Genomic DNA, 23,370 nt, shown 5'->3' with positions numbered 1-23,370 from the left:
AGAGAAGAGGCCAGTGACTATTTGAAAATAATTGGAAATTGGTGGGTATAAATACGAGGAAAGACGTGAAGGCCTGGGACTGTTTTCATTCGAACAAGGAGATTAAGGAGTGATTTAGTAGTGTTGCTTAATACTATGATGATCAAAGTAAACTGAAAGATTATTCCCAATAGTTGTGAGGTTTAGGTTGAGGGAGACCAGTACAAAGTTAAATGTGAAGGATTTAGGACAGAGAGCAAGCAAAAAGATTTTTGCGCAGAGAATTTTGAAGCTGTGACATGCACTACATGAGCGGGGGATTGAAGCAGAGATCATGCCAACTTGGAATGGGTTAGCTGCCTGGTGCAAGGAATATGGCAACAGGGTAAAGAATATGGACTGAAGACTAAAGCTCATGTGGAGGCTAAACGCCAAATAGACAGATAAACTCAACAGTTAGTTTCTGTCTTGTTATTTCCACATAATACTCCATAAAGATTATTATTATAATTACAAAATATGTAGGATGACTTGTCAATTGAAGAAATGCTGTAGGATAATGCCTCATTATTGGGTTATTTTTAAATACTCTTTCTTTCTGGGATGCAATTATGTTACCACACAACAGTTTTGTGTGCATGTCATTGTAAAGATGGTGGTACAACTCAATTATTCAGCATGCTAAAGTTGTGATACATCTGGCCCATTCTAGGAAGTTCTATCACCACACCCTGTGTAGTGTGTGTAAATTCAGCTTTCCTTTGCAAACTTTTTATTCTCATGAACTGAGAAATGTTACGTCGCCTCCAACACTTTGTTAAAAAAAGTCCTCCGGCTGGCGATCATAAATCTGTTCCATTTTCTCACTGTCTCAGTATTGAACATCCTCCTGATGTGACATAAGCACAATGTGAGGCTTCCCTCTATTCTGCTCACCACCTTGCCTTAACCAGTGTACATTCCTGCACTTTTCCCACACTGCGGGTGCGATCTTCCAGCCACGCTGCACCGGAAAAGCATCTCGCCTTGCTCTGATGTGCAGTTGCCTAGGAGACCTTGGGCGAGCGCCGTTTGGTACTGGTTCCAAAAAAGGGGAGGAGATGGAATGGCACTCGTAGGGTTCTCCAAGGGGATTGGATGCCCCCAGCTGAATGCCCTTTGGGCAGGGTGGTGCCCTGGCACTGCTGGTGCCACCTGTTACCCTGGCAGTGCCAGTCTCACGTTGGCAGTGCTGCCTGGGTGCCATCCTGGCACTTTCAAGGTGTCCAGGTGGTAGTGGCAGGGGCACTGCCAGAGTGCAAGGTTGGCACTGCCAAGGTGCCAAGGTGGCATTTTGTGCGCACGCGCAAATGAGCCGCGGATGCCCACTGTGTGTGTTAGAAGGTGCTGTGGGGGAGCCGGGGACCCTTCCATATTGCGTTCGGGCTGGGGGGAGGTTCAGGTTTTTTTTGTGGGCCTCAGAGATCGGAAGGCCATTTAAAAATAGCATCCCGATCTTGCGCTACAAAAAGGAGTTCCAGCGAGCTGGGCTCCCGGTTGTAAAAAATGGGGCTATATTCGGCCTCGCATTCCCCGTTTAGGCCCCTTATTCAGCACATGTAGCATTGAATAGCCATGTGTTTTGTGGCACTGCGAGTGTGGGGAAACATGTGGCTAAACGTGCTCGCTAGGGGACTTTGTTCCCTTTTGGGAAGGTCGCGCCCTGCATCTCCAAGATTGAGTGTGCTAATGTTAGATGAGCCAGCTTTGTAGTGTAGGCACACACACCATTAGATTTAAACTGAAGCAAATGTTCTTTGTTGTGATAGTCAATTTCACTCACTTTTTTTATTGTATATAATAAGAAATGAACAGATCAAAGTGCACAAATTAGTAATTTTAAGAAATCCCAGGAAGCAAAGCTGTCTGACACCAAATTTGTTGGTGAATAAAGCCTATTTTCTGAATTAACAGAAGAGTCTTCAATTAAAGGAAGGTCCGAATGATGTTGTGTTTAGTGTCACAACACAGTACCAGGGCACATGTCGTAGTGAAGGTACCATCTACCTCTGGAACTGGAATGACAAAATTGTTATTTCTGATATTGATGGAACAATTACAAGGTACGTGTTGATCTGATGTACTTCCAAATAGTCAGTCATATTTGAAGTAGGGACCATTTGTTTTCCAAATACAGACCATAGGATTCTGAACCATTTTTCTTATAATTGTACAGATCTGATGCCTTGGGTCATATTTTGCCTACACTTGGTAAGGATTGGACGCATCAAGGCATAGCAAAACTCTACCACAAAGTTAGCCAGTAAGTTTTTTTAGTTACGTTTGCAGAAGCCTTCAACCATTCTGATAAATTGTACATTGGATGTACCAGTTTATTTGTTTTTTGTTTTATCTGTTTCTAAATCCATGCAGGCTACTGCAGAAATTACCAGTACTGAGTATCAAAGGGTCTGAATGCTACATAAATGATCACTGCTTTTCTTCTATATTAATGAACTATAGATGAGAGTACAGGGAACAGTTTCAAAATTTGCAGATGGCATAAAATGGAGGGTTATGAGAGACGTCAAGAAAACATAGGCTGGTGAACTGATTGGCCACACAACAGGTGAAATGTAAGGCTGGGAAGTGTGGAGTGGTGCATTGTGGGAGGAAGAACAAGGAGAGGGGGTAGAAAATAAAGGATACAATTCAAAACAAGTGCAGGAGCAAAGTTTATGAGGCATCGAGTACAAAAGCAAGGAGGTTAAGCAAACATTTGTAAAAGTTTAGTTCTGTAATAATGTTACATAGAATGCAAGTCTTCATAAAATTAAAATAATAGCTTTTATGATTTTGAGTTCTTTATGGCAGTAGTGGAAAATAAAACACTTAACTGCATTTTCTACTGTCTGTAGTAAGCTCTCTCAGGATGGATATTCTCTAGTCAAAGCATCAGAACAGGAAATTAGAATGGTTTTGGAGGGTTGTAGGTGAGGAAATATTTGGATACAGGATTATTTATTTGTGGTGACTTTGGGCCAAGATGTTATTCAAACGTTGTATTTTGGTCTTGTAAAAAATGTGAATAGTTTCAGTAGATAAATGAAAACGTCCCTACCATAGCTTTACATAGAGGATAAATGATAATGACAGAGGTTTAGTGACATGAACACTACATTACAATGGAACTGGCTGAAAAGTGCATGTCATGTATTAAGTTACAATCATAAATCCCAGTGAAATTAATTAAACCATCGAAGAGCAATTCTTGAGAGAAACACATTGTTATGGAGGTATGAAATAGGCAGAAAATCCAGCTTCATAAACACTGGCATATTCTTGTGGCTTTTTAATTCCTTAAACTATCAACACTTGCTCAAATATGATTTTGCCAAATGAATGGCATTTGGAGGACACTTGCACTTTGAGATACTATCAATTCTCAGAATTGAATTGAAGTTTTGCAGGCATGTCACATAATGGAATTCCAAGTAAAGAAAGGGAGACTTGCATTTAGACAATGACTTTCTGAACCACCAGACATCTTGATAGTGCTTTCCCACACCGGATTTTAATAAGGTCAGATATGATTTGGCCAGATTGGAAGCAGAAAATTGTAGGTAAATCTGTGACACAACATTGGGACGTATTCAAGAAGGAAATAAGGAGAGTACAAGCCAATGTGCTCCAATTGCACATTTTTCCTGTGTCTGCATGGGTCTCAGCCCCCACAACCCAAAGATGTGTAGGGTAGATGGTTTGGCCATGCTAAATTGCCCCTTAGAACATAGAACATAGAACGATACAGCGCAGTACAGGCCCTTCGGCCCTCGATGTTGCACCGACATGGAAAAAAACTAAAGGCCATCTAACCTACACTATGCCCTTATCATCCATATGCTTATCCAATAAACTTTTAAATGCCCTCAATGTTGGCGAGTTCACTACTGTTGCAGGTAGGGCATTCCACGGCCTCACGACTCTTTGCGTAAAAACCCACCTCTGACCTCTGTCCTATATCTATTACCCCTCAATTTAAGGCTATGTCCCCTCGTGCTAGCCACCTCCATCCGCGGGAGAAGGCTCTCGCTGTCCACCCTATCTAACCCTCCGATCATTTTGTATGCCTCTATTAAGTCACCTCTTAACCTTCTCTCTAACGAGAACAACCTCAAGTCCATCATAAGATTTCCTCATAAGATTTTCCCTCCATAGCAGGCAACATCCTGGTAAATCTCCTCTGCATCCGTTCCAAAGCTTCCACGTCCTTCCTATAATGAGGCGACCAGAACTGTACGCAATACTCCAAATGCGGCCGTACTACAGTTTTGTACAACTGCAACATGACCTCATGGCTCCGGAACTCAATCCCTCTACCAATAAAGGCCAACACACCATAGGCCTTCTTCACAACCCTATCAACCTGGGTGGCAACTTTCAGGGATCTATGTACATGGACACCGAGATCCCTCTGCTCATCCACACTACCAAGAATTTTACCATTAGCCAAATATTCCGCATTCCTGTTATTCTTTCCAAAGTGAATCGCCTCACACTTCTCCACATTAAACTCCATTTGCCACCTCTCAGCCCAGCTCTGCAGCTTATCTATGTCCCTTTGTAACCTGCAACATCCTTCCGCACTGTCTACAACTCCACCGACTTTAGTGTCGTCTGCAAATTTACTCACCCATCCTTCTGCGCCCTCCTCTAGGTCATTTATAAAAATGACAAACAGCAACGGCCCCAGAACAGATCCTTGTGGTACGCCACTCGTAACTGAACTCCATTCTGAACATTTCCCATCAACTACCACTCTCTGTCTTCTTTCAACTAGCCAATTTCTGATCCACATCTCTAAATCACCCTCAATCCCCAGCCTCCATATTTTCTGCAATAGCCGACCGTGGGGAACCTTATCAAACGCTTTACTGAAATCCATATACACCACATCAACTGCTCTACCCTCGTCTACCTGTTCAGTCACCTTCTCAAAGAACTCGATAAGGTTTGTGAGGCATGACCTACCCTTCACAAAACCATGCTGACTATTCCTAATCATATTATTCCTATCTAGATGATTATAAATCGTATCTTTTATAATCCTCTCCAAGACTTTACCCACCACAGACGTTAGGCTCACCAGCCTATCGTTACCTGGGTTATCTCTACTCCCCTTCTTGAACAAAGGGACCACATTTGCTATCCTCCAGTCCTCTGGCACTATTCCTGTAGCCAATGATGACATAAAAATCAAAGCCAAAGGCTCAGCAATCTCTTCCCTGGCTTCCCAGAGAATCCTAGGGTAAATCCCATCAGGCCCCGGGGACTTATCTATTTTCACCTTGTCCAGAATTGCCAACACTTCTTCCCTACGCACCTCAATGCCATCTATTCTAATAGCCTGGGTCTCAGCATTCTCCTCCACAATATTATCTTTTTCCTGAGTGAATACTGACGAAAAGTATTCATTTAGTATCTCGCTTATCTCCTCAGCCTCCACACACAACTTCCCACCACTGTCCTTGACTGGCCCTACTCTTACCCTAGTCATTCTTTTATTCCTGACATACCTATAGAAAGCTTTTGGGTTTTCCTTGATCCTACCTGCCAAAGACTTATCATGTCCCCTCCTTGCTCGTCTTAGCTCTCTCTTTAGATCCTTCCTCGCTTCCTTGTAACTATCAAGCGCCCCAACTGAAACTTCACGCCTCATCTTCACATAGGCCTCCTTCTTCTTCTTAACAAGAGATTCCACTTCTTTGGTAAACCACGGTTCCCTCGCTCGACCCCTTCCTCCCTGCCTGACTGGTACGTACTTATCAAGAACATGCAATAGCTGTTCCTTGAACAAGCTCCACATATCCAGTGTGCCCAACCCTTGCAGCCTACTTCTCCAACCTACACATCCTAAGTCATGTCTAATGGCATCATAATTGCCCTTCCCCCAGCTATAACTCTTGCCCTGCGGGGTATACTTATCCCTTTCCATCACTAACGTAAAGGTCACCGAATTGTGGTCACTGTTTCCAAAGTGCTCACCTACCTCCAGATCTAACACCTGGCCTGGTTCATTACCCAAAACCAAATCCAATGTGGCCTCGCCTCTTGTTGGCCTGTCAACATATTGTGTCAGGAAACCCTCCTGCACACATTGCACAAAGAACGACCCATCTAATGTACTCGAACTATATCTTTTCCAGTCAATATTTGGAAAGTTAAAGTCTCCCATAACAACTACCCTGTTACTTTCGCTCTTTTCCAGAATCATCTTTGCCATCCTTTCCTCTACATCCCTGGAACTATTAGGTGGCCTATAGAAAACTCCCAACAGGGTGACCTCTCCTTTCCTGTTTCTAACCTCAGCCCATACTACCTCGGAAGAAGAGTCCCCATCTAGCATCCTTTCCGCCACCGTAATACTGTCCTTGACTAGCAGCGCCACACCTCCCCCTCTTTTGCCCCCTTCTCTGAGCTTACTAAAACACCTAAACCCCGGAACCTGCAACAACCATTCCTGTCCCTGCTCTATCCATGTCTCTGAAATGGCCACAACATCGAAGTCCCAGGTACCAACCCATGCTGCCAGTTCCCCTACCTTATTTCGTATACTCCTGGCATTGAAGTAGACACACTTCAAACCACCTACCTGAACACTGGCACCCTCCTGCGAAGTCAAATCTGTGCTCCTGACCTCTATACTCTTAATCTCCCGTACCCCAAAACTACAATCCAGGTTCCCATGCCCCTGCTTAATCAGAAAATCAATTGGGTACTCTAAATTTAAAAAAAACATGCTCTAATCAAGACAAAGGGTGGGTGGGACCAATAAACCCAGTGAACCTTGGATAGCGGATATATACAGCGTTGAATAAAAAGAAAAAGGGAGGCATATGGCAGATATCGAAGTCTCAAAACAGCAGAAGTGCTAGAGGTGTATAGAATGTGCAAGAGGGAACTTGAAAAGAAAATTAACAGAGCAAAAAGTGGAGATGAAAATATACTGGCAGGTAAAATAAAGGAAAATCCTAAGTTGTTTTACAAGTACATTACGGGTAAAAGGATAACTAGGGGGAGGGCTCATTAAGGACCATAGTGATAATGTGTGTGTGGAGCCAGAGGATGTAGATAGAGTTCTAAATGAATACTTTGTGTCAGTTTCACTCGTGAGAAGGACAATGTAGATATAGAAATCAAGGAGAAGGACTGTAATAAAGTTTAAGAGATTAGCATAGACAGAGAGGAGGTTCTGAGTGGTCTGGCAGGTTTAAAAGTAAACAAATCTCCAGAGCCAGATGAAATGTATCTCGAGGCTGTTGAGTGAGGCAACGGAGGAAATAGTGGGGTGCTGGATATAATTTTCAATTCCCCTCTGGCCACAGGAGAGGTGCTGGAGGATAGCCAATGTGATACCATTATTCAAGAAAGGACAAAGGGATGAACCAGGAAACTACAACCTGTCCGCCTAACCTCAGTAAACTATTGGAAGCAATTCTGAGGGACGCATTAGTCTGCATTTAGAGAGGCAGGGATTAATCAAGAACAGTCAGCATGGTTTTGTTAAGGGGAGGTCATGTCTGACCAACAATTGAATTTTTCGAAGAGGTGACCAGGTGTGTCGATAAGGAAAATATATTTCATGTAGTTTACTTGGACTTTAGCAAGGTTTTTGATAAGGTCCCACATGGGAGTCTGTTGGTGAGCTAAGAGCCCATGGAATCCAAGGAAAGTTGGCAAATTTGATCCAGAATTGGCTGAGTGGCAGGAAGTAGAGGGTGATGTTGGAAGGATGTTTTTCTGACTGGAAGCCTGTGTCCAGTGGGGTCCCACAGGTATCAGTGTTGGGGCCCTTGCTGTTTGTGGTTTATATAAATGATTTAGATATGAATGTAGGAGGATTGATCAGTAAGTTTGCAGATGGTATGAATATTGGTGGGGTGACAGTGAGGAGAATAGCCTGCGATTGCAGGAGGATATAGAGGGCTGATGGGCTGATCAGTGGCAAAAGAAATTCAATCCGGATATGTATGAGGTGATGCACTTGGGCAGGATAAACAAGGGAAGGAGGTGCATGATAATGGCAGGACCCTGGTAGCAGTGACGATCAGAGGGATCTTGGTGTGTATCCATCCCTTAAGGTAGCAAAGCAGGTGGATACAGTGGTTAAGATATGGTAGGTCTCCCTCTTGCTGGCGAGTCGGGTTCAGGCGGTTAGAATGAATGTGTTGCCGCAATTTCTGTGTATTTTCCAATGTCTGCAGATTTTCCTGCCAAAGGCATTTTTCAGAGAGATTTAAGGAATGATTGCCTCGTTCATATGGGAAGGGAAGGTGGCCAGAGTTAGAAAGGTGCTGCTACAGAGGGGAAGGCAGGCAGGGGGTTTAAGTCTTCCGAACCTGATGTGTTATTACTGGGTGGCGAATGCGGAGAATGTGCGGAGCTGGGCCAGAGGGGTTGGTTCACAGTGGGTCAGAATGGGGGAGAGCGGGGCAGCACGGTGGCGCAGTGGGTTAGCCCTGTTGCCTCACGGCGCCGAGGTCCCAGGTTCGATCCCGGCTCTGGGTCACTGTCCGTGTGGAGTTTGCACATTCTCCCCGTGTTTGCGTGGGTTTCACCCCCCACAACCCAAAGATGTGCAGGGTAGGTGGATTGGCCACGCTAAATTGCCCCTTAATTGGGAAAAAATTTGCCTCATTGATCGCCCGAAGGCGGATCCTGATGGGCTGGAGAGCAACTGCCCCACCCTGTTCCCTGGCGTGGCGGGGGGACCTGTTGAAATTCTTGACTCCTGAGACGGTTAGGTTTGAACTGAGGGGAGGGATGGAGGGGTTCTGCAATTCACAGGCGTTATCATTATGAACTTTCAAGAATTGGATAACATCGAACATTAGTTGGGGGGGCGGGGTTGGGGGAGGGTGACTGTATGTGTTAATGGTGACTATGGGTAATTCCTTATTCCTTTTGTCATTTGTTTATGTTAATATGCGGGCTAATATTTGGGAGTTTGGTGGGAAGGTGAGATCGTTGTTATTAATATGCGGATTGACATTATATTCGTTACTGCTTATTGTTTATTGTTGGTGGGTGCAAATTTGAGAGAAAATGTGAAAAAGGAGGAGAATAAAAATATTTTTTTAAAAAAAGGAAAGTATATGATATACTTGCCTTTATTAGCCGAGGCATGGAGTTTAAGAGCAGGGAGGTAATGCTGGAACTCTATAAAATGTTGGTTAGGCCACAGTTATAGTGTTGTGTGCAGCTCCGGAATCCACATTGCAGGAGTGATAGCACTGGAAAGGGTGCAGAGGAGATGTACTGGGATGGTGCCTGGGCTTGAGAGTTTTAGTTATGAAGAGAGATTGGATAGACTTGGATTGTTTTCCTTGGAGCAGAGGAGACTGAGAGGGGGAGATGATTGAGATGTATAAACTTAAGAGAGGCATAGATAGAGTAGACAGGAAGAAACATTTCCCCTTGGTGGAGCGATCACCACCAATGACTAGGAGGGGGGGGGGGGGGGGCGTAGATTTGGGGTAAGGGTGGTGGGAGTGTGGAACTCACTGCCTGAAAGGGTAGTGGAAGTAGAGATCATCATAACAAAGAAATATTTACGATATGCACTTGTGATCCTGCGGCATAAAAGGCTATGGGCCAAATGCTGGGAAATGGGATGAGAATGGATTAAGTGGTTGTTTTTGACCGACGCAGACTTGATGGGCCCAAGGGCCTTTTTGTGCTGTATGACTCTATGACTCAAACAAAGTGCTTTGAAAGTGTAGTCACTGTTGTAATGTAGAAAATGTGGCAGCCAATCTGTTCGTAGCAAGCTCCCACAAACAAATGTGCTAATGACCTGATTCTGTTTTTTATGTGATGTTGATTGAGGGATAAATATCGGCCAGACCACCAGGGATAATTCCCCCAAGTTACCTATTTCTTAACTCCATCTACCACCTTGGTTCTGTAACCCTTAATATCTTTGCTGACAAAAATCTAACAACCTTAGTTTTAAAAATTTCAATTGACCCTGCATCTACAGTCTTTTATGTGGGCAAATTCTAGATGTCCACTACAGTTTGTGACATAAATTGCTTCTGATTTCATTTCCAAATGGTCTTGCTCTAATTTTAAGATGATGTCCTCTTGTTTTACATTTCCCGTCAAATATTAACAGGCCATGAATGAAGATTAAGAAAACACAATGGCTGACAATATAATCATTGAGATCTATAACTATTTTAATTCTAATTGCAGAAATGGGTACAAGTTCCTGTATTGCTCAGCACGTGCTATTGGGATGGCTCATATGACTCGTGGATATTTGCACTGGGTTAATGAAAAGGGCACAGTGTTGCCAAAAGGCCCTTTGTTACTCTGTCCCAGTAGTGTGTTCTCAGCATTGCACAGGTAAGGTTTCTCTTGCTGCTTTTATTAATGTCCTGTTTTTCAGTTGCATTCTTAAATGGATGGTGTGACTATGGAGAAAATCAAGTTCTCCCAGGAGAAGGCCATATTAACCTCTTCTTCAATAGTGTTTAAAAGATTTCAAGTGGTTGTTGATATTGTTGCTATTACTATCAGTTTAGACTGAACAGATTATTCCCCACCCCGTCCTTTCAAATTTAATTTGGATGCTAAAAATCCGATCCGATCGAGGTTTGTTGACCTGCAATGGTTGAATTAGGTGCATCAATTCGTTAAAATTCTACCTGTAATACAGAAGTCAGACATTAAATTGGAAAGGGCAAATAAAGTTCTGATTGTTGCAAGTTTATTTAGTCTAAAACCAACTTTTTAATGGTCAAGCCTCCGCTCTGATCCTTCACAATTATGATTCCATTTCAAGTGTTTCCTCAATAATTATCCCTAGTGTATTACTCTACCATTTTCATTTCAGAGAAGTAATTGAAAAGAAGCCGGAAAAGTTTAAGATCCAATGCCTAACAGACATCAGGAACCTCTTTTACCCAAATAAAGAACCCTTCTATGCTGCTTTTGGAAACCGATCAAATGTAAGTCAAACCTCCATCCGCTGAACCACAAACGCAATGAGGTTTGTCAGAATGCACGTCCGTAATCAAATAGAGATGCCATTCAAACTAAGGGTGCTATAGTTTATGTAAACGCTGTACCAAGACCGGTTAACTCAGGAGAAATTGTGTGTATGTGATTTTGTTTCAAAGATATTTGGATCAAGCTCTCGCATTCTTTGTGTTATTCTGACTTTGCTCCTGTGATTCTAGTTCTTAGTTCACTATTTAGAAGCAGTGAATTGCACAAAATGACTATTCTTTATATTGCATGAGATAGTTAGATTACAGACAAAAATCCAAATGTCCCCTGAAATGGTTATGTTAGAAATTGAATTTTTGGTGAGTGCAATATTTTAATCCTGTTTAAATTCCGCAGCATAACAACATAAGGCATTCGAATAATCGTTCATTCAAATTAGTTTTATACAGTGCATGATGTTAGCCCTTTCAGTGGGTTCTAAGTAGTGAGTTGTATGTCATTGAATAAATGGAAATTAAATGGTGAAAGAGCCACAATATCTTGGAAGGAGTCAGCAAGTCAGACAGCATATGTGGGGAGAGAAATAGAGTTACCTGATTCAAGTTGGTGCCCTTTCATCAAAGTTGGAAGAAAGTAGAGCTAGGGAAATAGCAGGGGGGAATCACCAGAAAGAACAGAAGGAAGACGTCAGGTGATAGGGAGATTGGGAATGATTAAACAGCAAAAGTGAAAATTGTGCAAGGGAAAAGGAGGAGACACAATATGTAGCCAGAGGAGTTGTGAATGGTTCCCGCAGAATGGCAAAGGGTAAGGGAAGCTCAAAATCTAGCAACGCGAATGGTCCTAAGAATTGGGAATGTGTTAGAAGGAAGATGGGTCATTCTATTCCTGCGGAAGGTCACAGGTTATCCTATTCCTGGGGAAACCAATGTTGAGCCGATGCTTAATAAACTTTTAAAAAAGAAATTTAGAGTAACCAATTTTTTTCCAATTAAGGGGCAATTTAGCATGGCCAATTCACCTACTCTGCACATATTTTTGGGTTGTGGGGGTAGAGTTTGTCCTCATGCCCACGCAGGCATGAGGACAAACTCTACACGGCCCGGGGTCAAGATCGAACGCAGGTCATTGGCACTCTGAGGCAGCATTGTTAACCACTGCACCACCGTGCTGCCCGAGGTGCTTAATAAACTGAGTATGTGATAGATGATAACTCAACTGAATCACATTGGTTAAATAAACTTGCCACCACACAGTCAGCTGTCACTTTGAAAGTCTCTTCTCATTTATCATTGCATTTTCATTTGCTTTTTTCCTTAAGTTCCTCTTCCCCCACCTCTGACTCCATTCTCTCCTTCTGTCTCACAAAAGGTGTAACCCGATGATAATCCCTCCAAGGTGCCTCACATTTTTATTCCCAATTACTCATCACCTTCGTCAATGGCAGAGACTGGGTAGTTTTCCACTCCTATTCTCTCTAATAAACTCCAGCAGTAATAATAATAATTTTAATAATCGCCTATTGTCACAAGCAGGCGTCAATGAAGTTACTGTGAAAAGCCCCGAGCCGCCACATTCGGCGCCTGTTCGGGGAGGCTGGTACGGGAATTGAACCCACGCTGCTGGCCTTGTTCTGCATTACAAGCCAGCTGTTTAACCCACTGTGCTAAACCAGTATTTGAATGATGTTGAATTCCTATCCTGAAGCTGTTGCCTAGTTTCTCTGATGCTCAAGAAGTAATTTCCTAGCTGCTTGTGAAATGCAATTTTTTCTCATTTGGTCATGGGACGTGGGCATCGCATGCTGTGCCAGCATATATTGCCCATCCCTAATTACCCTTGAGTCAAGGGTATTTAATGACAATCAACAATGGTTTCATGGTCATCATCAGATTTTTAATTCCAAATATTTTATTGAGTTTAAATTCTATCACCTGCCGTGGTGGGATTCGAACCCAGGTCCTAGATCATTATCCTGGATTTCTGGATTACTAGTCCAGTGACAATACCACTATGCCACCATGAGTACTCTCCTGTAAATGGAGAACACCGAGTGATCCAGTGTAACTACTGGCATGTGCCATAATGCCATGTTTTATCTCTTTTGTTTTTGTTCTCCAGACAATGACCAGGATTTTTGGTGGCAGTGGCAAGCCAACTCTGCTGCCGGAGTCGGAAAATCCTGGCCATGTCTATTTCGTTGCCTATTTAAATGAGGAATTGATATTTTTCTGTTTTGAATCTGTGTTAAGACTGAGCTAACATTGATTATGTTTGTGTCCGTTTACTTTTATATTAACAACATGCTAATGGTGGATTTAGAAATTTATGAAGGTGAATTCTTGAGCTGAAGATACAAGATTTAATTTCTAGGGACACTTGTCCCCTTCTGACCACCCTTTCACAAACCCTAAAACTGATTCTGGCTCCTGCCCCTTTTTATTTTTGCTGCCTTTTCCATCACTTGAGTCAATTCTTTAACTTCCAGAAATTTATTTTACTTGTAACAGAAAAATGCTCTTCTGATGAACTCTTCCAAGACAAGTGTTAAATTAAAATCATCGGGCAGCAGCTCTTTTTGCAGGTTCCTTTGCAAGTTTAAAAACCGATTTTACGTTTGTGAACTACGTATAAAATTAGCCACTTCAAACTGATTTCTTTGCAGCGCTCTTTAGGGAATGCCAGCACCTCAAAATACAGTGTTTTTTTCTAAAATGCATACAGTGGGTGAGACTGATGCCTGTGAGAAATGTTGTTTGCCTATTTTTAAAAATATAAATGTGTATATATAATATATATAGGATATCAGCCTGGCTGTAGGCAGGAGTTGTGTTCAATGTGTGGGTTAGTCAGGCAGTCCTGGCTGTTTGAAATCAACTTGTCACTATTAACATTGGTTTCCTCTCGGAGAACAAATGTCACAGTCGAGACACAGGAGAGCTCCAATAACAGTCAACAGCCGGCATTGCTGGAAATTGGGAGCTTTCTCGATTTGTCACTTTATGTTTGAGAAGCTCCTCTGTGCCTGTCTTTTCCTCAGATCTAAGGAAATTCCCTCAACTCACCATCACAGTGAAGTTTTTTTTAAAGCTTTTAGAAAATATGTGATTTGGTGAGAGCTGTTTTAATATATTTCTGCTGTTCATCAAGCCTCGCTGCCTTAAGTGTTTAACATCCCAGTTTTTATGACAACCTGATTATATATTTTATATTTTTCCCACCCCACCTCCATCATTGTGTTCTGAATTACTCAATTTCCAAGTGTGTTACAAATCATCAGAAGTATTTAATCTACAAGATAGAACTGCATCACGGAGGTGCAAGTGAATTTGCTACAAAAATGATCTAATATCTTAAACACTTTTTCCTTCCCACAGGATGTTTATTCTTATAAACAAGTTGGTGTCCCAATAAATAGAATTTTTACAGTCAATCCCAAAGGTGAACTAATACAAGAGCATGCAAAGACCAATGTATCATCGTGAGTGAACATTCATTTCTTTAATTTATCAGAGGCAAATTATGTTTTGAATGAATTGTTGATTGAGTCAGTTGTTTGGAGTATAGAATTTGGGTCTGTTACTGTATTTCCTGGTGGTTGAATATAATTTGCCTATCTTTTCATAAGCTGTTGCTTCTACATATCTCACTCGATTCATTAAACATTTTGCCTTTTCCCAATCTCTCCCACTGTATCTTACTACCCCACACCGATGCATTTTTCTGCCTCTGCTCTTTATTGCTCACTAAATACACAATTTCAAAAGTCCTTTAATAAAATAAAACGGCAATTGTTGGGCCAGTTCCTCCACAACAAGAACCCTGCTGCTTAAGGTACTCCCCTGTGAAGTATTGCCTGTTACTACAATTCTCCTAATTCATTCAAGCCAGTGCTGATGGATCACATGAATCCTGTTCCCTGTTCTATTATATCTCAGGACTTTGTCCATTTGTGCCATATCTGAATATCACAACCTAGTGTAATCTATCTATCACTGCCACACTTGCAGCACACCTTTTCCAAACTTTAATAGGCTGCATCATGATATCCACATCCCTGCTCAATTGTAGCATTCTGCACCAACGTCCCTCTTGTACTTCGACCCTGCCCCTACACCCCAAAATGCCAATAAACCCCACCCACTTTCATCACACTGATGTTGCTTTCACTATACTTCAAAATGTCTGCACCACTTATTCCTCCAATGTCCAGGACTCCCCTCCTAGCTGAAACACCCTGAAACTTCTTTCCCAAACTTGTTCATTCCCTGTAGCCCCACCCCACTCATTACATATTCCCCTATCTCCAACACCCAGGCCCAGATTTTCGCTCCCGAGGCGAGGGGCAACATTAAGAAGGCAGCCCTTCATGAACCTCAGCTGGTACAGGAATGGAACCCACGCTGCTGGCCTTGCTCTGCATCATGACCCAGCTGTCTAGCCAAGTGAGCTAAACCAGCCCGCAAAGGTCTGTTACAGCCTCCATGCCAGCTTATTGTCCTTCCATTCCCATTCCACCAACCACCCCTATGGCCCTTTATAGCCCCACCTATTCAACTAGTATACACATTGTACAGAACCAAATGAACCCTACAGTAACAATGGCATGTGGGAAGTGTTCATAAACAAACCCAATCCCACCAATCTTCATTGGAAAAACTACGAGTGCTCCTACAATCCTATAAAAATGTCAACCAAGCAGACCATTAAAAGTACCAAAGGAGAAGCTTTAACCAACTCCCACATCTTAATCTTGTGCAAATAAACATCGAGACATTGACAAAAGAATCACAGAAAAAAATAACTTATTATAATCACAAAAATGTCAATCCAGAAAAGTCAATAGTGTTCTCAAAACTGTCCAAACAAGGCCCCCACTGAGTTGATGCTTTCCTCAGTTTGGGCTCTCGGTCACGGTGATCTGTTGGTTGACACTTGAACATCAGTTTTTTTTCAATGAGGATTTGTGAATGGGTGTTTCTTTTTTAAATCCGTCCCACAGATGCCATTATTCCTATAGGCTTCCTTGGTTCTGTACATAGTGTATACTGGGTGAATAGGCATGGAAGGGCCATAAGTGTGCATGGGAGCTATAGGGGAACATGGGTTGGGGGGGTGTATGTGCTGGCATGAGGGAGGTATGGGGAAGACTTTTTGAACATACCATTCAAAAATTCTGAATTCAAGACTATGCTTCATAACAGCTCTGAGATCCGTGAACCAGAAGTAGGAGAAGCTGGCCCAACACCATGCAAATTGAAGGAGGTGAGGGTGCTAGGTGATGCTTATGTCTGCACTGGAGCCAGCCAGGTTGTTAGTGCAGGGTGTGGACTCGCTTTTCACCCTATCCTGTGCCAATGAAAATTGGGGGAGCGCACCAGGAATGGAAATTCTGGAATTGTGTCACAAACCAGCATTTTTTAATTGCTCCTGAGTCCTTCTGATTCAGTGAAAATGTGAGCCCTAGTGTCTGTACAACTTTGTCATGTCATAACTAACCCTGTACTGTCACCCCCCTCTGCCCCATCGTAACATGAAGCTACCTCCAGTACTTCCAAATCCCACAATACCTATTTCATTTCTGATACAGAAAGTGTCCTTCTCCAGAACACCCCGTAATCTCACTCTTACTGCCTCCCAGAGACTACTTGCAGAATTTGTGTTATATACTCCTTATAATTGAACATCCAGTGACAAAATACTTCCATAACCCAGAAATGGATTCTTAACTTTTACCAAAATATTATCCCCAAGGCCCCAATCAACCGTGCACTTTTTAAAAAAAAACAATCCCTGCATTCTTTCCCTTTCACGTTTTTATTTCTTTAACACCCTGGGTGCGATTCTCCGCCCCCCACGCCGGGTGGGAGAATAGCGGGAGGGCCTCCCGACGTTTTTCACGCCCTCCCGCTATTCTCTCCTCCCCCCCCCCCCCCCCCCACGCCCGACCCACACCACGAATCGCCGCTCGCCGTTTTTTACGCCGAGCGGCGATTCTCCGAGGCCGATGGGCCGAGCGGACGGGCCTTCACGCCCGTTTCAACACGGCAGCAAACACACCTGCTCACTGCCGTCGTGAAACGGGCGCCTGATGCCCGTTTGGGGCATCTGGGGGCCCGATTGGCACGGCAGTACCATGTGCGGGTTGGCGTTGTCCAAACTGCGCACACGTGGCTGTCGGCAGCGTCAGCCGGCGTGACGCTGGACGTGCGGCCTTTATGACCGTCGTCAAGGCCGCGCTGCCGTGACGCACGGGGCCATGCTCCTAGCCCCGCCCGGGGGGGGAGAATCGGCCCCGGAAGTGGGCGTGAAGGCTGCCGCGGGTCACGGCCTGTCCCACGGCAGCCTTTACGATTCTCCGCATTTGCGGAGAATCTTGCCCAATTCTCCTGTTCCCACCTTCAGTGAATCACGCCAGGCCACCAGTCTGTTTTCATGGGCTAGCATCAAATCCTGCAGTTCTCTCCCACCCCTTCTCCTTTATCACCAACCATCCACTGTTTATGCCATTAAACCTGAATCTCTTTCCCACTCTCGCTGCCACCAACCTAGCTGCACCTGTATTCCTTCCTCTTCTACTGTTTCACTTGTTCCCACCATTTAACTCCAACTTGCCAATCCTCTTTGTATTGCCCACGTGCACAACACTCATGTGGCAAACTCTTATCCCTTCCCTTGAAAGGAAACATATCTTCCACCAGGACATATTTAGGAATGTGGTACTCCTTTTTCATGACAGGAATGCCAGTTGGACAATTGCAGGGGAAGGAGTATTTTTATAGGTTACTTGAGCAGTTGAACTTGATGAATGTAAAGTTAGCAATAGAATATTCTGGTAATTATTCCTTTCACGTGAAGTGAGCCACCGGAACATCACCGTAAAGTATGCACCAATTCCCTAATACTACTCCTCATACTCATACTGTTAAAACACTCAGCAATGTTATATATAACCCTCCCCTCAGTCCTTGCACACAATCTGTACAAAGATTAAACAAACATATGTACAAAATAATCAATGTACTTTTACAGCGAATATACACTCTATACAAATTAGTTATTCTCTGTCCACACATTAAGAATGAACTTTCCAAAACTTCAGTAATTTAACTTGAATTCTCTTTTATCATATTGAAACATTGCTGTAAAAAAAAAAGTCATAGGGCGGGATTCTTCATTTTGCCGGCGCCCGGGAGTTTCCCGATGGCGTGTGGCTGCCCCACAATGGGAAACCTCATTGACTGACTGGTGTAACGGAGAATCCTGCCAGCGGGTCGATGCAGAAACGTGGCGTGGCGGGGAGGAGATTCCAACCCATGATTCATTTGTTTTGTTTTTATTTATATGTAGCTTCTATGTTATGTATCATCTATTGCTCAGCAGCACTTTCATATCTTGAATCTGAAGGCTGAGTTCCAGTTGCACTCCAGAAATTTGAGCACATAATAATAATAATAGCTTATTGTCACAAGTAGGCTTCAATGAAGTTACTAGCTGCCACATTCCAGCACCTTTTCGGGGAGGCCGGTACGGGAATTGAACCCGAATTGAACGGGAATTTTATCAAGACAAAATTGTTGCTATTTATCAAGCAGCAAGGGTGTGGTAAATAGAGCGAAACGACAAATGAGCCATGATCCATTAGAGGAAGCTTGAGAGGCTGAATGGACTACTCCTATCCAATGGAATCCTGTGATCATAGTTCCACTCGTGGGCAATGCAAATGCTGTTTAAAATATAAATCGTTCAAAAGCATATGCTCTCGTACTAAATTTAAAATCAAATACATAATGATCAGATTTGAGCTTTCATGCGGAGGGCCCAAGTAAAATTACAATGTCAACTGTATATTATCCTCTACGGGTGAGCTTTGCTGAGCCCTGTAAATATCAAGCTTTTCATCAAAAAAGGGATATAACAGCAAAAGCATCAGAATTGTGACTTATTTTTACCCTGCTCAATACATCTCCGTCTGTTGACATGGGGCAGATCTATAGCCCAGATTGTCCCACTCTTTCATCTGAAGGCGGAGCCATAGGGGTAGCTAGACACTGAAAGAAGATGATACTTGGGTAAAATAGCAGCAGCCAGGTTAAGTACACTCAGCAACATACTTGCAGCTTGTGTTTCAAACACAGCATTAAGTCATGGTTGCTCTATTTTAAAATGACTTCTGCAGTTGTAATTTGCTTCACCTCGCATTGTCCCAGAATCAAGTCATTCCAACCAGTAAAATAATCGCATCATAAGATTTAACAATGTACAATTAGTCGATGCTTCTTGGTATAAAATGTCTTTAATGGCCTGTACGAGAGTACAGGAGTTGGATTTTTTTTTTGAAAAGAAGGATATGGTGATGAGGTTAGATGAAGAAGGGCTAAGGTGGAGACCCATGTACATAAACACCTGACATGGAAGGTATATGTAGGATATAAATGGAATATTTTTTCTTGAAAATTTTCTTATTGAAGTTTTTATTTTATACATTGTACAATAAACAAGGGTATGCGGATCAGCTACAATATACAAGAGCTCTCCATTGGCCTTGCAGACGCCACCCCTCCCCACGACCCCCCGCCCTTTTTGTTGTTTTAGGATACTTTATTAGATCCCATATTTTACAGTAGGGGATTGTCATCTACTTACATGAGTGCAGCTCTTTCTCCCTCCCTTTCCCCCGCCTTTTTTAGGTGTTGCTTTGGGGGGTCCTGTTGTTTGTGGCCTTGTCTAAGCCCCCTATTATCCATTACAGCTATTCCCAAACCTCCCCCTCCTCTCTCCCTGGCCGACCCCCTCCCCTCCCTATCTGTTCCCTGTTGTCTTGTTGGCTACCCTGTGACCCCCCATCCCCTCCCTCGCTCTGTTAGTTGTTGGCTTCAAACAGATCCTGGAACAAGTTGGTGAATGGCCCCCATGTTTCGTGGAAGCTCTCCTCTGACCCTTGGAACTGAAAGTGGTGCTTAGAGCACACCTGACAAGAACCCGAATGAGCAGGCAGATTTGAATTCGGAAAGGTCAGCAAGTGAGTCTGCAGCTGTGGGTGGTGCTGTTGATTGTGAGCCGAGCAGGAATCTTCGGGCGATTAGGGAAACAAAGGCAAGGGGGTCAGCCCCATTCCCCATAAATAGTTCTGACTAGTCTGATACCCTGAAGACTGCTACTCTTGGACATGACTCTATCCTCACCCCACAACCTTGGACATTGCTTTGAAGAAGGCTGTCCAGAACCCAACACGTTTGGGGCATGCCCAGGACATGTGAGTGTGGTTGGCTGGGCTTCCATGGCACGGTTCACATTTGTCCTCCAGCTTTGAGAAGAACCTGCTCATTCGGGTTCTTCTCAGGTGTGCCGTGTGCACCACTTTCAGTTAAAAAGAGCACCTCACCCAAGCCCACACCTCCACCCTATCCCTGTAACCTAATAACCCCACCCCACCTTTTTGGACATTAAGGGCAATTTAGCATGGCCAATCCACCTAACCTGCCCATCTTTGGACTGTGGGAGGAAACCCACGCAGACACAGGGAGAACGTGCTGACTCAGCACCAACAGTAACCCAAGTCGGGAATTGAACCTGGGACCCTGGAGTTGTGAAGCAACTGTGCTAGCCACTGAGCTACCGTGCTGCCCTTACTGAGGCATGTACTGTATAAATTAATTTATAATATGTTCAGAAGCATGCATAGAGAGAAATAAGCCAAGAAATTATCTGCTTACACGGCCTAAATGTGTTAATATGATGATGTACTCCGTTTCTTATGTAAAGCAATTTTTTGTTTCCTCTTCCAGTTACGTGAGACTGAGTGAAATAGTGGATCATGTGTTCCCCCTGCTAAAGAGAGAGCATTCCTCCGACTTCCCTTGCTCAGATACCTACAGTCAATTCACATTCTGGAGAGAACAGCTGCCAACTATGGAAAACCAGGACCTTAAAGTATCCCAGGATTAAACACTACAAAACCATTTTTGTTCCTTTTAAGTGCTGGCAGCCATTGCTGACATTGTTATTAAGTTGAAAGTGATGTAATAGGAAAGCTGCTATCCTGTTGCTTGAGCAGCTCACTCCATCAGCTGTCCCTGTGTAAGGATTTTGTTACAGGTCACTTAGTGGAGGTGTGTTACATTTTTAAGCATTGGGTTTCTTGTGAAAAAAGCAACTTTGTCTTTCACATTTTTTGTGCATGTGTTCCAAGTTGATATCACAGTTATTTTAAGATCGCTTCTGCTCCTAAGCACTCATTTTGTGATTGTGTTCTCCAAATAGATTTATTAATTTTTATTCAACAAATTAATTATTATTTATAGTATGCACGCTTGATTAATTCGTTTTTAAGTCCAAATTTAGATGCAACTTGCATAGTGCCCCAGTAAACACTGCAGTTTTAAAGGCTAAAGTAGTTTAATTGTTTGTCTCCACCGCTCCCACGCACTTCCACTCCTTTTTTTCTCATGAGGGCAGTGACTCCTACTGGGCTTCTGTGGCTGCCAGCTGGTATTTGCGTGTGGCCATCTCCACCTTTTACATCTCAGCAGGGACAATGGTTGATGATGAAGTGCAAAAATCTTGGACACTTCTCTAACTAAAGAACACTGAAGTAAATTGGTGTGCACCAAATTTGCCCTGGTTTAGTGCATTGCTCTGAGGGGGCAGACTTTTTGTAATTTCAATTTATGAGTCCAATTATTGCAAATACTAATAGTTGCTTTAATTTCCTGGAGAGTAAATAGAATAGCTTATGTTACTGGTATAAATTCTTAAATGTTTTTCCCATCGACTACTTACAGAAGTTTTTCTATTCAGTATAATAGTTGAAATGGAGGCCTATAATTTCCAAAAGCAAAATACTGCGGAAGCTGGAAATCTGGGATAAAAAACAAAAACGCTGTAAATGTACAATCTGTGGGGAGAGAAAGAAAGTTAACGCTTCAGATTGACGTGTGCTGATTACAGGTCATTGATCTGAAACAAAATCTCTCTCCTTCGTCGGATGCTGCCAGTGCTGCTGAATATTTCCTGTCTTTTCCATTTTAATGGACTACATTTTCCCTTTGATATAAGGCTGCAGATGTCAGTGATACCAATGCAGTTGGATTACAGGTTTGTTACAGGCAATTGTAATTTGGGATTACTACCCGACAAAAGTGTTGCATTTTTTTTTTGTGTTCCCTGACCCACATGCCGAGGGCTTCAATGTGACATTTGGTTAGTTGGAGGGTGAACTGCATCAAGCTACTCCAACCATCTGGGTCCAGTATATATCCAACAATCAAATAGCAGTATTACAAATCTGGAAATGGCTTCAGCTGAGTGCAAGATTTTAGTTGCCTAGAAAGGGAAATCATATACATTGAGTTAATTTTATCTCATTAAACAGAGTTTCTTCCACTTAAACATATTATTTCCACAAAAAAACTTTTAAACTTTAATTCAGGGGTAGTATTACTCATCAGATTGAGGTTGGGGGGGGGGGGGGGGGGGGGGGATGTAAAATTAGTTCACGAAAATGATCTTTGAAAGCACAAGTACAATGCATCCATAATTGAATATTTTATCTTTAATTTTCTGATACCATGGTCACAAATTTGGAAAGTGCTGTTCCTGTGACGTGTATCTGTTTTTCTTTAACCATAACTAAAATGGAGAAATTCGGGCCTGGAATTGGGCCCAGAGTGTAATGTAAAGAGTATTTTCTTTCTATGAAAGATAAACAATTGAAGTTTTGTTTTCAAATCTCATCTTTTGTTACAATTATTACAACTATCATCAGACAGCCACTGTGTAATGAATTGCAATGTTATTATAGGTAAAATAATGTTACACACTGTAGATAAATAAGACTGTCAATAAAAGTCAAATATTATAAAATGTATAAGACTCTGTGTTTGCCACTGATTCTACAGTACCACTTTATCTAACAATAGCACTTGTACGTAGAAAAATGTCTTAAGAGGTTTATGGAAAAAAGGACACTGAGCCATTTATGAATGAATAGGAAGGGTTGATCAAAAGTTAATGGGCGGAATTCTCCGACTCCCCACTGGGGTGGCGTGGCGCCGGTTGGGGTATGCGGCAACTCTCTGGCTGGGGCCGGCGCGCCGATTCACGAGTCCGGATGGACCGAGCTGTCGTCAACAAAAAGCCGAGTCCCGCCGATGCCGTTCAAACATCCTCTGAGCCGGCAAGACCTCGGCACTGAAGGGTCCGGGGGCGGCCTGTGGGTGGTAGGGGGGTCCTACCATGGGGGGGTAGGGCCTCCGTAATGACCTGGCCCGTGATTGGGGCCCACCAATTGGCAGGCCGACCTCTCTGTCGGAGGGGCCTCCTTTCCTTCGCACAGGCTCCTGTAGCCCTGTGCCATTTGGCGTCGGGGCCGGCACGAGGATGAAGGCCACTGCG

The 23,370-nt window shown here is 43.2% G+C and overlaps 1 protein-coding gene across 3 annotated transcripts in view; it reads left to right on the top strand.

Annotated features, from left to right (window-relative positions):
• lpin1 (lipin 1) overlaps positions 1-22,841 on the top strand; it is a 197,242-nt gene extending 174,401 nt beyond the window's left edge. For all 3 annotated transcript variants that reach the window (XM_038800248.1, XM_038800246.1, XM_038800247.1), the window contains 6 exons: positions 1,933-2,081; positions 2,195-2,281; positions 10,216-10,368; positions 10,859-10,973; positions 14,352-14,455; positions 20,763-22,841. In XM_038800248.1, the coding sequence (XP_038656176.1) occupies positions 1,933-2,081; positions 2,195-2,281; positions 10,216-10,368; positions 10,859-10,973; positions 14,352-14,455; positions 20,763-20,922 (768 nt within the window). In that variant the 3' untranslated portion in view covers positions 20,923-22,841. The remainder of the gene's footprint in view (positions 1-1,932; positions 2,082-2,194; positions 2,282-10,215; positions 10,369-10,858; positions 10,974-14,351; positions 14,456-20,762) is intronic.
• Positions 22,842-23,370: the final 529 nt, after the last annotated feature.

The sequence above is a fragment of the Scyliorhinus canicula genome, chromosome 6 (assembly GCF_902713615.1).
Source record: "Scyliorhinus canicula chromosome 6, sScyCan1.1, whole genome shotgun sequence".
NCBI classification, from domain to species: Eukaryota; Metazoa; Chordata; class Chondrichthyes; order Carcharhiniformes; family Scyliorhinidae; genus Scyliorhinus; species Scyliorhinus canicula.
This window is presented reverse-complemented; position numbering and strand designations above follow the sequence as displayed.